This window comes from Myotis daubentonii, chromosome 4 (assembly GCF_963259705.1).
Source record: "Myotis daubentonii chromosome 4, mMyoDau2.1, whole genome shotgun sequence".
Classification (NCBI taxonomy): Eukaryota; Metazoa; Chordata; class Mammalia; order Chiroptera; family Vespertilionidae; genus Myotis; species Myotis daubentonii.
In genome coordinates this window covers 2,901,632-2,918,853 of record NC_081843.1, presented here as the reverse complement: position 1 = coordinate 2,918,853, position 17,222 = coordinate 2,901,632, and the positions used below count along the sequence as shown (strand labels likewise).

Genomic DNA, 17,222 nt, shown 5'->3' with positions numbered 1-17,222 from the left:
CGGCTGCCTCCTGCATGCCACCTACTGGGAATCAAGCCTGCAGTCTAGGCATGTGCCCTGGACTGGAACTGAACCCAGGACCCTTCAGTCCACAGGCCAATGCTCTATCCACTGAGCCAAACCAATCAGGGCTCTGGGCTGAGTTTAGAAGGATGAACTAGAGTCAGCCATGGAGGAAGGGGTTGATGGTATTCCAGGGGAGACACCAGCCTGTGCAGGGTGCAGGAGGTGCACAGCCCTGAGGACCCGGGAGTCCCATGAGAAAACAGGAGAGCCACTCGCCCTTCCCGCCTGCTTCACCCTCTCCCTCTCCACAGTGCCCCTTGAGTGGCTCTCAGGATTAAAGGACTGATTTATACATGTTGGTGTGTGTCCACTTTCTTTTGAAAGATAAGTTAAAGTTCCAGATGCTGAGACATCTGGAGAATATGTCCCCAGGATAACGGTCTCCTGACTCAGCTCTTTATAGAACTACTAGGGGCCTGGTGCACGGAATTCGTGCACACGGGGGGTTGGGTGGGGGGTGGTGGTGCTGTTCCTCAGCCCAGCCTGCACCCTCTCCAATTTGGGACCACCACTGGCTCCTAACTTAGAGCGCCAGTGGGTCTTTCTTTATTTTTATTTATTTAAATTTTTTTAAAGGGCTAAGTCTATGATTTTTAATTAAAACTGAAAAACTGTCCGGGACAGGAATGACAGAGGACCCATCCTAGGTGGATGGGATCCTGGGGGTGGAGAGTGGGGAACATTGTTGACACAGTTGTCAGAATTCAAATGGGGTCTGTGGATTGAACCTTAATACTGTTTGAATGGAGATTTCCTCATGTGGTTCGGTGGAGAATTGTTATGCAGGAGTGTCTGCTTTTGGGAAATACACAGGGGAGTATCTGGGCAGCCTGTCATGTGTAGAGCATGCTCTCAAACAGCTCAGAAAAAGACTGGGGAGCGGCAGCGCCGGGCTTCTCCCCGCAGGGGCCCCAGCATGGTTGACTATATTGTGGAGTATGACTATGATGCTGTGCATGATGATGAATTAACTATTCAAGTTGGGAAAATCATCAGGAATGTGAAAAAACTACAGGAGGAAGGATGGCTAGAAGGAGAACTAAATGGGAGAAGAGGAATGTTTCCGGATAATTTTGTTAAGGAAATTAAGAGAGGAACAGAATCCAAGGATGACAATTTGCCCATCAGACGGGAAAGGCATGGGAATGTAGCAAGTCTTGTACAACGAATAAGCACCTATCGACTTCCAGCTGGAGGAATTCAGCCACATCTGCCAACTAAAAACATTAAAAAAAAAAGATCAAGAAGCGGCAATGTCAGGTTCGTTTGAGTACATTCCACAAAATGATGATGAACTGGAGTTGAAAGTGGGAGATATTATTGATATTAATGATGAGGTAGAAGAAGGCTGGTGGAGTGGAACCCTGAACAATAAGTTGGGACTGTTTCCCTCAAATTTTGTGAAAGAATTAGAGATAACAGATGCTGGTGAAACTCATGAAGCCCAGGAGGACTCAGAATCTGTTTGGACTGGGCCCACCTTATCTCCCCTCTCAGGGGGATGGGAATGAAACCGCACCCGGATCGCTGACACAGCCAAAGAAAATTAGAGGGATTGGATTTGGAGATATTTTTAAAGAAGGCTCTGTGAAACTTAGGACCAGAGCATCCAGTAGTGAAACAGAAGAGAAAAAATCAGAAAAGCCCTCAATCATACAGTCACTAGGATCCAGAACTCAGAACACGGAGATAACAAAATCAGACACTGAAGGTAAAACAAAAGCTAAGGAATATTGTAGAGCGTTATTTGCCTATGAAGGTACTAATGAAGATGAACTTACTTTTAAAGAGGGAGACATAATCCACTTGATAAGGAGACTGGAGAAATGCCGGGGTCCAACCCCAGCAGGTCAAGGGGTCCCCAAAGGCGTAGACGGAGTCGGCGAAGGAGGAATGACACAGAGACAGCATTCAGTTGATCAGCAGCCTAGCCAGGATCTCCAGCCAGGATCTCCAGCCAAGTTCTGGTCTCGATCTCCAGAGAGGTTCTGCTTAGGATCTCCAGAGAGGTTCTGTCCAGGTTCTCCAGTCAGGTTCAGTCACCAGGTTCTATTCAGGCTCTCTTGCCAACCTCTGCAGTCAGGTTTAGTCCAGGATCCCTTGCCATGTTCTCTCCAGCGAAGCTCCTCCATCTCCAGGTTCCGCATAGGTTCTGTCTTCTGAATTCTGTCTTTCTAAGTTCTGTCTCCTGAGTTCTGTGTTCTAAATTCTGAGTGTTTCTGTCTTGTTACAACTTTATTTATACCAGTTGATTCAATCCTATCAATCTCTATTACAAAGGTTAGGGCGTTTCTTATCTCCATTCCAGGGAGAAAAGATTATATAGTTTAAGCATGATTGTTCGTAGTTAAAGGGATTAATTACCCGCCTGGCACTTAGTTGAGGGGTTTTATTCCCTCCCTAACTTCAGGGGAAAATCTCTACCTAGGGAAACAACCTTTCTCGGAGAGGTGACCTTGGTTAAAACACAGCGCCAAGGGGAGCAAACATATTAAGAACCGTATGCTATATATGCCAGGTCCCTTGAAACAGCAAGGATGGACCGGCTCCCGGCAAATTCCCCCTTTTTTATTTTTTAAAGGCAGGCATTAAAAAGAAAAACCTCAAATGCTCTCTTATATCCATTTTAAGAGTAGGATTGGCGCTTTCCGCTATTACCTGAGTCCTGATCTATCATCCCAGGGAGAGCTTGCCAATCCTGCACTTTCCCAGGGTAGAAAGGCTGCAGTGGGGTTAAGGATAAGGCTCCTTGGGCCTACCTTCTCCCATGCCATTACATTTACCTTTCCTTCCTCAGAAAAGCATGGACATATTTGTTGTACAAAACGTTCTGTCTGACTGGGAGTAACCTTAATTCCTCTGCTAGCAAGCATATGTGTTAAAAGATCAATACAGAGTCTTATTTCTTTAGACTCAGTATGGCACATCTTCTTAATCTAAAGATCAATACAGAGTCTTCTTTCTTTGGACTCAGTATGGCACATCTTCTCAATCTGAGTTCTGTACTATCCACCTTCTTACCCTACTTATCCTCTATAGGGGGGTTTGCAGCACCCTGGTGGAGTCCTATCCGTCCCGAATGTGGGGGTTCTCAATGGGGGAGCTTACCTAGGGGAATCCTGTTCCAGGGGTTCCCAAAGGTGTGGATGGAGTCGGCGAAGACTATCCACCCTCTTCCTATGGTGGAGTCCTATCCATCCCGAGAGTGGGGCTTACCTAGGGGTCCCTGTTCGGGCGCCATATGCCGGGGTCCAACCCCAGCAGGTCCAGGGGTCCCCAAAGGCGTAGAGGAGTCAGCGAAGGAGGAATGGCACGGAGACAGCATTCAGTTGATCAGCAGCCTAGCCAGGATCTCCAGCCAGGATCTCCAGCCAAGTTCTGGTCTCGATCTCCAGAGAGGTTCTGCTTAGGATCTCCAGAGAGGTTCTGTCCAGGTTCTCCAGTCAGGTTCAGTCACCAGGTTCTATTCAGGCTCTCTTGCCAACCTCTGCAGTCAGGTTTAGTCCAGGATCCCTTGCCATGTTCTCTCCAGCGAAGCTCCTCCATCTCCAGGTTCCGCATAGGTTCTGTCTTCTGAATTCTGTCTTTCTAAGTTCTGTCTCCTGAGTTCTGTGTTCTAAATTCTGAGTGTTTCTGTCTTGTTACAACTGTATTTATACCAGTTGATTCAATCCTATCAATCTCTATTACAAAGGTTAGGGCGTTTCTTATCTCCATTCCAGGGAGAAAAGATTATGTAGTTTAAGCATGATTGTTCGTAGTTAAAGGGATTAATTACCCGCCTGGCACTTAGTTGAGGGGTTTTATTCCCTCCCTAACTTCAGGGGAAAATCCCTACCTGGGGATTCAACCTTTCTCGGAGAGGTGACCTTGGTTAAAACACAGCGCCAAGGGGAGCAAACATATTAAGAACCGTATGCTATATATGCCAGGTCCCTTGAAACAGCAAGGATGGACCGGCTCCCGGCAGAGAAACTGGCTGGTGGAAGGGTGAACTTAATGGTAAAGAAGGAGTATTTCCGGACAATTTTGCTGTTCAGTTAAATGAACTGGATAAGGACTTTCCAAAACCAAAGGAACAACCACCTCCTGCTAAGGGTCCAGCCCCAAAGCCTGAGCTGATAGCTACAGAGAAAAAGTATTTTTCCTGTAAAGCCTGAAGAAAGAGATGAAAAATCCATGCTGGACCAGAAACCTTCTAAACCAGCTGCTCTACAAGTTCTACCCAAGAAGCCTACTCCACCCACCAAAGCCAATAATTTATTGAGATCTTCTGGAGCAGTGTACCCAAAGCGACCCGAGAAACCAGTTCCTCCACTACCACCTGTAGCCAGGATTAATGGGGAAGTGCCTGCCATTTCATCAAAATTTGAAACTGAGCCAGTATCAAAACCAAAGTTAGATTCTGAACAGTCACCACTTAGACCAAAATCAGTAGATCTAGATTCATTTACAATTAGGAGCTTTAAAGAAACAGATATTGTGAATTTTGATGACATAGCTTCCTCAGAAAACTTACTCCATCTCACTGCAAACAGACCGAAGATGCCTGGAAGAAGGTTGCCTGGCCACTTCAATGGCGGGCATTCTCCAACTCAAAGCCCAGAAAAAATCTTGAAGTCACCCAAAGAAGAAGATAGTGCCAACATAAAGCCATCTGAATTTAAAAAGGATTCTTGCAACTCTCCAAAGCCATCTCTGTACCTTTCAACACCTCCAAGTCCTTCAAAACCAAATGCGGCTAGTTTTTTAACTCCATTAGAAATCAAAGCTAAATTAGAAGCAGACGATGGGGAAAAAAATTCCCTGGATGAAATTAAAGCTGAGATGATTGAACTGCTGTGCATTGTGGAAGCACTGAAAAAGAAGCACGGGAAAGAACTGGAAAAACTACGAAAAGATTTGGAAGAAGAGAAGGCTCTGAGAAGTAATCTAGAAGTAGAAATTGAGAAGCTGAAAAAAGCTGTCCTATCTTCTTGAAGAGGCACAGACCCAGTATTTATAATGAAATGGGGATTCAGAGGCAACACTATGAACTTCAATTTACTTGTTACTTAAAAATAACAAATACTGATGTTGTGGTAAAGAAATATGAGTATATGAACTATAATATCTATAGAAAAGCAGGAGGAGGGTGAATTTTTTTATATATATATTTTGTTTTGCCAATATGAGGTGGAAAAGAGGCCTTATTTCTTACGTGCTGGGATTGCAAACTTCTTTTTTAGTTTGCTTGAAAATACTACTGAATCTGTATAAAAAGGAAAATTCATAATGGTTTTTTTATTGAAATGTATTATTTTTAAAGAGATCTATGCTATAAATATGGTGATATCTTTACAAATAATCTGTAAAATATACTATTTGAGAGGGACAAATTAGCTTTATAGTAACTATTGTCACTACGTTATACTTAGGGGATATGTACTTTTGTGTATATATATAAATATGTATTTTTTTCTTTCACTTTTAGCTTCTTACCCAGGATGACACTGTTGTGCCTGTTTGTTTGCAGTGCTGTTTATATTCTGGGCGATGTAATGGGAGTTTTCTAGCTGTATCCAGATTACTCACTCATGCATATAGGAATATCTAATGAATTAATCAAAATAATTTCTTCTGCTTTTAGAATATTTCATATTGCTTGCACTATAGGAAAGATTTGGAAGAAGAGAAGGCTCTGAGAAGTAATCTAGAGGTAGAAATTGAGAAGCTGAAAAAAGCTGATTTATAAAAGGAATTTAGTTAAGATATATTGGATTGTTAAATATATTTGGAAAAATACGAGCTATATTTTAAATTCATTGGGTATAAAGAACTAAAAATGTCAATTTAACCCTTAACTTGTTGTGCCTAAAAACTACAGCACATACATGATATGCAAACACCAGCCTTATTGCTGTGCTTTTCTGCTTATTTTACAGGCTTCTCTATTACCCATTTCATAATGTTGTGATTTAATCCTTTATGCCCCTTTCTCTGATTTTTAATAACTGTAAACAAAACTCAAATTTTCAGAAGTTCAGTGTGAGGTTTCATACTTTGACAAGTTATCATTATGTAAGTGCTAGATTTTACAATGTTTAATTGACCTAATAGACCAAACTAAGTGGTGGAGATATTTTGGACTGTGATTTAGGAAGCAACTTCATAAAGAGTGTTAATATATCATTAAATCGTAGCTTATTTAAAACCAAACCTAGTTGACCATATTAAAAATGCATTTTCACAAAATGGATGAATTAGCAGTTCCTTCAGAATCATTTATGAACAGGTGGATATTTTAAAGTGTTATATGTGTAGTCTGAAAATGTCCATTTTTATAATAAAAGTAGAAATTTGACATTCTTCATTTGCAAAATAATTTAGATTTTAAGATTGTTTTTATTGCAAATGACTTAGATTTTGAGTACCCTCTATCATGCTTCCTTTTTATGTTATTTTAAAGCACCAAACCAATATTTTCCTTTAAAGTTTTGATCTTATAATTCTGAAATCTTGTATTAATTTTGTCACATTTCAAATAAAATAACTAAAAAAAAAAAGACTGGGGGAAATGGGCATATATGTGTATAAATGCACACACTCACACACAGTCTAACCTTGCCACTTTCGACTACACCTTGTGCACCTGCCTACTCGTTAAGATCCATAACTCCAGAATCAAGGTTTGCAGAGCATACTCGGCCACTGGGCCACGGCCAGGGTGCAGGAACCCTGCAGACAGACCCGCAGGCACAGTGCCAGCTGAGGTCTAACAGGTGCCACTGTTTTCTTGTTTCCGCTCCAGTATGTGAACTGGGGTCTGTTTCGCGATGGGTTCCGTTGGGGCTTTGGCATTTCTGTGCTTCCTGGTGGCGTCTGGCTGTGTGGGATGGCCAAGCTGGCGCTCCAGTGGATGCTGGCTCCCTGAGCCCGAGAAGACTGTGCGTTAAATACGGAGAAAAGATTGTGTCGTAAGCAAGTTCAGGCTGCCCCATTTCAACCTTAAGGAATCAACAGCCCCCATCACATACGGTGACCTTTCGATGGGAACACAGAGTGCTGCCCTGAGCACACTCGGTGCCGGCTCACCGGGGCCCACAGACTAGCAGCGATGGCCACTTGCGGGTGACGTCGTAAAGTCGTGATGCTGAGGTGATGCCGGGAGTGAGTCTGCTGCCAAGGCCACGTCCTGGCCCACAACCTGACCCACGTCCGGGCCTACGCCCCCAGTGAAGCCTGTGGTCGGGCACCAACCGGCGGCTAGGGGAACTGACATAGCCATGTGGGTACCACTGCAGTTTCTCTATGCACTTTTAAACCATCTGCGTTCTTCCGGAAAAAAAGGGCTTTTTCTCCCACTCTGGACAGCCACGCTCCCCCAGAGGTGCCCAAAGACCTGGGGCCTACCTGGCACCCCAGCCTTGCTGACCCCGCGAGCCACTGCCCTAACAGCTCCGACCTCTGCAGCCCTCGGCGCAGCCCATCGGCGCCGTCCATCGTGGTCTGTCCAGCACAGTCCGTCCATCTGCAGGACACCCAAGGCCACCCGGCCACACACACTCGGGCTGCTCCTGCCTGGACTCCGCTTTACTGCGCCTGGCAGTGGGCCTGGTGTGCCTGCATGGAGCTGCCTCAGTGACTGCACTTCAAGAAGCTGCCCTTTCTTTATTTTTAAAAGACTGCACCGCACATACCCAGCCTTCAGCGCCTCCCCGGCCTGGGTAAGGGGCCGCCAGCATTTTGCAGGCCAGCAGCGCCCCTGATTATGGCAGGGATCCCCTCTGGGGTGCTGGGCTGGCCTGGGCTAGCAGCTACCGGTGGTTTGAAGGCCAGCCACATTCCTGATCCAGGCGGGGTCCCCTCATGGTGACCTGCCGTCCATCTGGTTGTGACGGCCCTAGTCTATTATTAATATAGACTAGTGGCCCAGTACACAAATTCATGCACATTGAAAGAAAATTATCTCTATAATAGAAGTGTCAGAGATGAAAGAAAATTAGTAAAATGTATATGAAAATAATATATAAATTGATTAATAAATAAACAATAACAACATGATATAAAAACAACAAAGACATGATATAAAAAGAACAAAAACGTTATATAAAAACAACATTGATATAAACAATGACTGACAAATTAATTAAACTTATTCTAACACTGAGGCCAGTGTCAGACGGGGACAAATCAATTCTTTGAATCAGAGCAACCTCTCCACCGCAGATCCTGTTAATACTTCAGTTTAAATTATGTTAGGTTGTAATCTTTTGATAATAAATCTAGTACCATTACAAAGACCCCATTTACTATTAAGATTTCTCAGTAGCATGATAATTGCACCTACTTTCAATTCTAATTTAGACACCGCATTCCCAAAGGAGTAATATTTTTAAGGAATTTGATGAGAAAATTTTCCTTTTCGACATCATCCATGGAATCTAGTATGATTGTCAATTACACTGTATTCTCTGAGTCTTAATGCAATATCCATTCACCATGTGGGGAAAGAATAGGATACATCATTACATCTAATGTAGGAAACAGGATACTGTTTTGTTTCATTTTAGTGGCATTTGGATTATTTGGATCTGGTTTACAATGAATGAGCAAGTCCCTTTCAAAAGGAGGTCCTCCATCTTCATTTCTGAATATGACGGCAACTTCGGTTACACAGGGATAATTATATCTACCCAGATCACTATTATATTTAATCACCATTGTTACTTCCGTGTGCTGCCGCCACTTTCTTTCAGCTTCAGAATGTCAACAAAAACAACCAAATTCACAATCGACAATGACAGATCAAACACATGTGTGCGATTGGTGCCAGTGAGAGCTTTATGTATATAGATAAACTTGCTTAATTAGACCTGCTTTCTGATTTAGCCAAACTTTTTCCAGCCCAGTGAAGCACCCCAACTTCTCTTTCAGGTAATTGTCAGCAACACAGCAGTAAATATCAACACGAAGCAGATTATTATTGTAGACCACGCAGGGAGAACAAAGGGTAAAATATTTAACTGCAGCAGTGTTTGACTATATTCTGTGCAGTGAGAAAACCTGAAATCATTTTCAAGGTCCACCATTTATTCTTTTCAGTCGGGTCAAGTTTCTAAACTTTCTAAATCTCCACTTTCTGGCTAATGAAAATAGGATTCTACTGAGTCTCCTATCTACCTACTCCAGGACTTCTGTGAGGATCAAATGAGATGAGGCATGGGAAAACGCTCCACAGACATTTGGTTACAGTGTAAAGTGTTTCCACGTGAGGCTAGTTGCTAGGAAGAGGAAGTGGGGTATTGCTACATGACATCATTACCCGGATGGTTGGACACTTAGCATATTAGCCTTTTATATAGATAGATAAACACTGCCCTTTCGCTGGCATCCCCGTGTGATGGGCTCTGTTCACTGGAGTGAGGGCAGCCTGGTGTCCGGGGAAAGAGTCACCCATCCTGGGGTCGCACACTGTAGCGCAAGCTGGGCCTCGCTCTCCGGGCAGTGGCCCTGCCTGTCCACCTGGAACCCCAGTGCCTGAGTGGCCTCCTCCTGGCCTGCAACCCAGCTCAGACCTGCAGGTCTGACCTCCAGAAACTGCTCTCTCAGCCATGGTGGGTGGAGGGGGCCACAGGCTGCTTAGCGGGGCAGCTCCTCCCAGTTCTGCTGTGTGTGGTGAGGTTACAAAGTCAGGCCCAGCCCCTGCTCTTCTGGATTGCTGCTGGGTCTTGTGACTTCCCACTCTGGGCATTGGATCCAGGCTCCTACTGTGATCACTGCAAGTTTTTGAGTTTCAACTCTTTAGAGGCACTCACTCAACCAGCCTCTAGGACACAAGCTATCCCCCAGGCCTGGACTGAGTCTGGTCCCCATCAACCACCTCACAGCCCAGAGCCCCCACTGCCTTCCTCCTCCTCCATGGTCGGCTCTGCCTTCTCTCTTGGTAATCTGGGAGCCCGCTGCCCCTCTCCCACTATATTTTCACTGGAGGCAGCAGTAACCCTGATTTTAAAATTGTGAAAAAATACACAGAACAAAATTTACCATGTTAACTATTCTAAAGGGCACAGTTCAGTGGCATTAGTGCCTTCCCAGTGCTGGGCAACCGCCACCACCATCTGGTTCATAAGCCTTTCATCCCGAAAGGAGACCCACACACATCAAGCAGCCACTGCTCACACTCCTCTCCTCGGCCCCTGCCCTCCACGGATCCATTTGTTCCCACAGACGGTTCTTCATCCTCAGACCCACAGTCGATGGATCTGCCTTTCACGTAAATGGGGTCATCTGATGTTGCCTTGGTGTCTGCATTCTTTCACATCGCAGGACAGCAGGACCCTTGTTTATCCATTCACCACTGCTGGGCACGTGGGTAGTTCTACCTTTTCACTACTGTGACTATAGCTGTGATGGACGTGAGCACAAGTCTTTGTTTGAACAGCTAGTTTCGATTTTTTTGAGTATATACCTAGAAATGAATGGCTAGGTCACAAGGAAATTTTAGGATTGACTTACTGAGAAACCACCAATTGCTTTTCACAATGGCTGCATCATTTTATATTTTTACCAGCAATATAGGAGGGTTCTACTTGCTTCACATCCTTGCCAGTATTGGTATTTTTCATTTTAAAAGTTTTTATTATAGCCATCCTAATGGGCGTGAAGTGGAATCTCACCATGGTTTTGATTTCCATTTCCTTAATGGTCATGATACTGAGCATCTCTCTATGTACTTGTTGGCCATTGGTGTGTGGTTTTTGCTGTTGTTTTTGTTGTTGTTTTCAGAAACATCCTTCGGCCTTTCTCCTTCTTGGATTAGTATCCAGAGGCCTGTCGTCTTCCAGAAGATCCCACAGAATCTTGGGGGGAAATCTCAGGGTGGGGTTTCCTCAATTCCTTCCCTTCCAGAAAATGTTTGTGTTCGTTACATACCCAGATCTCACCACGAGGAAGTTAGAGAGATGCTTCGTCAAACTCAGAAAACCAAGTCCTACCTATTGCGTCCTCTCCCAGGGCAGGAGGTACCTTACTTAAGAAAGCTACTCAGACCCTAGCCAGTTTGGCTCAGTGGATAGAGCGTCAGCCTGCGGACCAAAGGGTTCCAGGTTTGATTCTAGCCAGGGGCATGTACCTTGGTTGCAGGCTTCTCCCCAGCCCAGGCCCTGGTTAGGGCTTGTGCAAGAGGCAACCAATCGATGTGTTTCTCTCACATCGATGCTTCTGTCTTTCCCTCTCTCTTCCACTCTCCATAAAAAAATCAATGGAAAAAGATCCTCGTGTGAGGATTAACAAAAAAAAGAAAGCTTCTAGGGATTTTCTCTCCAAAATAAAGAAGACAGTTTCCAGCTGAACCTATAAATGTAAGCCACTCTTGCTTTAAAATATATATATTTAAAAATTACATATACTGTCCTAGCCAGTGTAGCTCAGTGGATAGAGCGTCGGCCTGCAGGCCAAAGGGTCCCAGGTTCGATTTCGTCAACGGCACATGCCCCGGTTGCATGCTCAATCCCCAGCAGGGGGCAGCCGATCAATGATTCTCATCATTGATGTTTCTCTCTCTCTCTCCCTCTCCCTTCCTCTCTGAAATAAATTAAAATGTTAAAATAAAATTAAAAATTACTTATAAAGTATATAATTATGCAAATTTCAGAGTAAAAGCAGCACTATATGAATGCCATAGGACATAAGGTAATCACCAGAATCTTTTCAATGACAAATCAGTGTTCTTACTGTAGTTCTGAAAGTCTCACGCTTATAGGAGTAGTAGGTACCCTCGACGTCCCTGGTCTGGGCAAGCCCAAACCCTCCTCAGGGCTAAACAAGATCATACACAACTTTCCCACAGGCTTCTCTGTATCAGCGACCCACGGCCACAAAACCCTCCGTCTCTGCACTGTGACGCTGACACGCTCCGCAGAACAGCCCCGGAGGAGCTCCTGGTTACTGAAGGAAGGTGGCACTGACTGCAGTCAGCAAGTTGGCTGTGCCTCGTTACAGTCAAGTTCTTTCTTTACACTTTATTTATCTTGAAAGCTTGGAAGGGCACACAGAGTGTGGGTTTATCAGGGAGGGAGGAAATGGGTGCGAGGGCTTTCCTTCTCTACCCCATATCCTTCTGGGTTGGATTGGTTGGGACCAGAAACCCTTTATCGATCTTGATTTCCTTCATTTCAAACTAGAGGCTGTGCACAGGGGGCAGGGGTGGGGGGGTCCCTCAGCCAGGCCTGCACCCTCTTGCAGTCCAGGAGCCCTTGGGGGATGTCCAACTGATGGCTTAGACCCCCAAGTGATCGCCGCAGGTCCTGGGATTCCGAATCAAGGCTCTGCGCTCAGGAGGCAGCCGCCTTCCAGCGGGTCTTGCCAGCGCAGGACTAGACAGGCCTCTCCCAGGAAGCCACTCTGTTGTTGTTTTTTTACTAAGTCCCTTTAATAATAAAGACATATCAGAGTATGACTTGGAAAAATGGAATTTCCCCCAGTAGCTCATTTGGTGACAATTGAGATAAAGTTCCTCCAACTTTTCTTGGTACTTGCTTACCCAACTCATCAGGGAATGACTAAGTTGCAAAAGCACTGAAGCTATTCAGTGAACTTTGTGATGATTTATAGGGTTAAATTACAGGCCAGTTTGCGATGCCAAAGACCATATGACCGCCCAGTGCTTTGGCCTCTTCCCTGCACGAACACCCAGAGCTGACATGTACGTGGTTACCGCTGCCCAGATGTTTCCAGTGTACAGTCAAGGGCGAGAGCCACTGCTCTGGACACCTAATGCCTCCATGGGTGGCTCGAAGCACAGTCCCCACACTGGCAGCGTCAGCACTGCCTGGGAACTACACGGCCCGGCCTCCTGACCCGGACACTCTGGGGGGAAGGCCAGCCATCTGTGCACTGCCAGGCTCCCCAGAGAGCTGGGATGCAGCCTAGTGAGTGTGAGCAGCCTGATGCTGAGCCCAGCAATCCCAGCTCCCTGGGCCCTGCCCCCACACAGCTCTGCTCCTCTCCTCATCACGGGGGCATCCATGCCTGGCTCCTGCCTCTCTTGAGCCTCGGAGTAGGTTCCAGAGTCCGGCCTCAAGAAGGCCGGGAGCTTCCATTGCTGCCCCCTGGAATGTTCCTTCCATCATGGAAGATGGCAGGTCTGGCCACTGCAGGACGAGAGCACATGGAATCCTGTGGGCCTCAGTCAGGAGCCAGCACCAGGCCCGACGCAGGGAGTGTGGGGGTGCAGCCAGTTTAACCTTCCAGTCCCCCGGCTCCAGACCCCCAGTCACCACTGAGTGCAGCTCTGTGAGTGAGTCAAGGAAGAGCCAGCAGCTAACCCACAGAATCGTGGGAAATAGTCCATTCTTTTGGTTTTAAGTCACTAAGATTTAGCAGTTTATACATAAACTTTGCCTGAAGGGCACTGGTTAGCCCTTTAGAGAAAGACTACAGGACAGTTGGACCTTGGTCAGGCCAGCTGCTAGGTGCTCAGATGCAGGGCCACACCTTTGTTTCTTCTTTTTATTTTAAACTAGAGGCTCAGTGCACAAAATCCATACACGGGGGTGGGGGGGCGGGGGGAGTCCCTCAGCCTGGCCTGCACCCTCTCCAATCTGAGACCCCTCGGGGGATGTCTGACTGCACTTTTAACAGATGACAGCTCCATTGTTGTTTCTTTCTTTTCATGCTTAAACGCATTGGAATTAGTAGGTATTCAAAGTGTGTATACATTTTGGGGGGACACCCTGTATATCTCTAGCCAGCGGTGAAAGGAACCAACAGCAGGTTTGGAACCTCCAGACAGGGAACCTCGCTCACTCTCCGCATGTCTCCCCACTTCACTTTCCACCTTCACAGGCAGTGGGAGAATCAATGTTTTCTCTCATTAACTCGGAAAAGCACGTCCTGTCACCCGCTGCCCGGCAGGAGTGCGCTAGGCCCCACATGAGCGAGGGTCAGTCAGGGAGGCCTTCGCTCATGGGCGCCGGCACCCCAAGTGCACATTCCTCCTCTGCAGTCGCCCCAACTATCCCACCGTTTCGCTGAGAGGACGGAACTCCTCGCCTCCTCTGGGTTCCTGATCTCAAACGCTGACCGAAGGCACCTCAGTGAGGGCCGCCCACGCCCACCAGGTGTGTCTGTCCACACCTGCTCCCGCCTCAGCACCTGCATTAGCCCCATGGAGGAGATCCTGTCACCACACTGGCCTCCACGAGAACAGGGTGTCACCACTCTGCCCTCTCACTGTCATCTCACAGGTGCTGACCCTGAGCACCCAGACACGCTCCAAAGGACGTGAGCATGTTGGAGGGGACGTGTACATGTTGTGTGCCGGAGGTAGGCATGCCAGGGTTGACGGAAGTGTGGCGGAGGGGTGGAGGGAAAGCGCATGCGCTGTGGTCCGGGACAGTTGTGGGCATGCGTGGGTGACAGCATGCTGGGGGACATTCACATGTGAGGGGGTGGGGGAAGAGAATGCGTGCACTGGAGGCCTGTGCCTGTGCAGATCTGAAAACCCACGCAGTGTGGACAGGAGGACGTCAATCCGGCCCACCACGGTGGCTGTCCCTGCGATCGTACACTTTCTGGGCCAGGAGGCTGCACCGGGATCAGCCAGCAGCGAGGGTGAGGGTGAGGGCAGCTGGCTGAGAGGGCTCCACAGACAACCAGCACACTGTCAGTCGCAGGGGCTGCCGCCACTGCAGCCTGGCCCTGCCCCCCCCCCGACCTCCCCCCCCCCCCCCGCTCCTGACCCCGCCCCCCCGCTCCTGACCCCGCCCTCCACAGCCTGACCACGCCCCTGAAGCCTGACCCCCACCCCCGCAGCCTGTCCTCGCCCTCCATAGGCTGTACTGTAGGGAGGACTCCCTGGACACTGCTCAGTGGGTCTGGGGCGAGGTCTAGATTGTGCATTTCCAACCAGTTGCCCCATGAAGATGACGCCCCTGGTCCCCACCACAATTTGAGAGGCAAGTGTAGCTATTACAATAGCTTCCTCCTGCTTCCACTGCACTGCACCTCCTCAGTCTCCTCACCTCTCTCCACAGCAGCCGGAGTCACGGTGTCAGTCTCCATTGCTGCTTAGCAATGACCCCCCAAGTCTGGCATCTTAAACCAATAGACACTTATGATCGTGCACATTCTCTGAGGGTTAGGAATCGAGATGCAGCGGGGACTCGGGCTCAGGGTCTCGCACGAGGGGACGATCAGGGTGGAAGTGGGCAGTGTCCGGGGGAGCTTGGCCGTATGGAGCGGGATTCCCTCACAGGGCTCTGGGCTGGAGGCCTGGCTTTGTCATGGAGGTGTCTCTGGAAGGATGTCCATGATGTGGCAGCTGGTTTCCCAGTGGCAGAGGGAGAGATGAAAACTGCAGAGCCTTTTATCAGCTGATCTTGGAAGTGGCCGCCATTACTCCTCCCACATTAGACTGGTCACACATATCAGCCTGGTGCCGTAGTGGGACGGGACCCCCAGAATGTGAATGAGCCTCACTCAGGTCTCCACTCAAATAGCTTCTCTGAGACCATCCTGGGGCAACACCAGCCCTTTATTTGCCTCATTTTCTTTGTGCTATTGGTCTGCAGCAGGTAATGCTCAGCGAGCAGACACTGGCGGGGAGGCAACGAGGCAGTGGACATGGGCTGAAAGTTCTCATTAGCCAGAAAACAAGAGGGTCCGCAGGAGCTCCTGCTAGAGGAGCCCTGGGCGGAGACTGCCTGTCACAAAGGCATGAGCAGCCAGGCTGCAGCGATGGCCGAGGCCCCACATTATCAGCATTCCTCCCACACCCTCTCATGTCTGGCTTTTGCTGGCAGAGTATGCCCACCTGCCAGCGGATATCAGCGACTGGAAGAGAAATTCCTGGTGAAGAAATCTGCTCTGCCTGATCCCCAGGCGAACCAAACAGCCTGTGTCTCCAAGGCGCTCCCTTCCACTTCCACGCGGTGTGGGGACGCTTCCCCAGCACAGGCTCCTCGCACTGTGACAAAGGCCATGGCATGCTGAACAGACTTTTCTCAGTGTCGTCTCTGGGAGATGAAGAAGCGCAGCTGCAGGGTTGGAGGGTTCTGGTGCACAAGCGACCCCACAAACAGCCGCGTTTGAGTGCCCATGTGAGGCCCCAAGAAGGGCTATAAAATGAACAGTACAGTTTGGTGCTCATTTTAAATGCCTCACCAGAGAGAACCTTCAAGGGATTTATTCACTAAAATACTGACAAAGTGCCTGATGTGTGCCAGACAGCTGGGGTACAGGATGAGCAAGTCAAGCAGCCTTATCCTCAGGCCCCGCTTCTAGTCAGGGTGACAGGCAGTAGACAAGTGAATATCCAATGTAAGGACAAGTGATAGGCAGAAAACGAAGCCTGCAAGAGGATAGTGCAGCGAGTGAAGAGAGTGCTATTTTAGAAAGTGTTTTAGAAAGGGAGACCAGGAGGGACATTCAAAAACTCTGAGTGAAGCAGGGAAGGGACCCTGACGGACAGCTGCAGACGCAAGGAACAAACAGCAGGTGCAAGGCCCTGCGGCCGGAGCATGCTTGGGGCTTGCACACAATAAGGAGAATACTCGCTGGCTTTAACAAGATTCCCCAGCAAGAAAAGCAGAACCAGTAACTCCGCAATGACAGTGACAATAGCTAATCCTGGCTGTGCACTGACCATCTGACCCAATCTGCATAGGCAGGAACCATTATTATTCCATCTACAGACAGGGAACCATGGTTCAGCAGCTAAATAACCCAACAAAAGTCATCGGTCACCAGACAGACCTTAGGATCCACGCAGATCTGTCTGCTGTCAGAGCATCCTTTTTAACAAGTCGCCACAAGACCTTTTGCACATTGAAAGGCTAAAACACGTCTTTCCATTCAGCTGTAACATTCAAGAACATGAAAGGGAAGCTAAGGATAAGAATGTCAAGCGATCTTTCACACACACATAAAGATGCCCTGCCCACTCTCGCCAACCCAGCCAGCAGCCTTACCGGAGGAAGCACCCGCCTCCTCTGAGCACAGAGCCCCTTCTTAGGGTCTCTTCTTTCTGCCAGAAATCTGGGAGGAACAACAAACCTCTCCTTTGTGTTCTTTGAAGAGCCTTTTCATAGTCACTTGGTTTTTATCCTGGGATGTTGTCATTATCCATTTTCTACCTAACTATATAGGTCATCTCTAAATAGAGAAAGTGGCCT

The 17,222-nt window shown here is 47.6% G+C and overlaps 2 protein-coding genes across 3 annotated transcripts in view; one reads left to right on the top strand and one right to left on the bottom strand.

Moving 5' to 3' along the window:
• Positions 1–17,222, bottom strand: part of IQCK (IQ motif containing K) — a 142,736-nt gene that overhangs the window by 35,092 nt on the left and 90,422 nt on the right. The gene's annotated exons all lie outside the window — the stretch shown is intronic.
• On the top strand, positions 949–5,718 carry LOC132232615 (CD2-associated protein-like). The gene is given in 6 exon segments (XM_059691972.1): positions 949–1,294; positions 1,297–1,327; positions 1,330–1,549; positions 1,551–1,900; positions 4,039–4,214; positions 4,216–5,718. Coding segments are annotated over 6 exon segments (1,920 nt in total). The 5' UTR covers positions 949–982; the 3' UTR covers positions 5,047–5,718.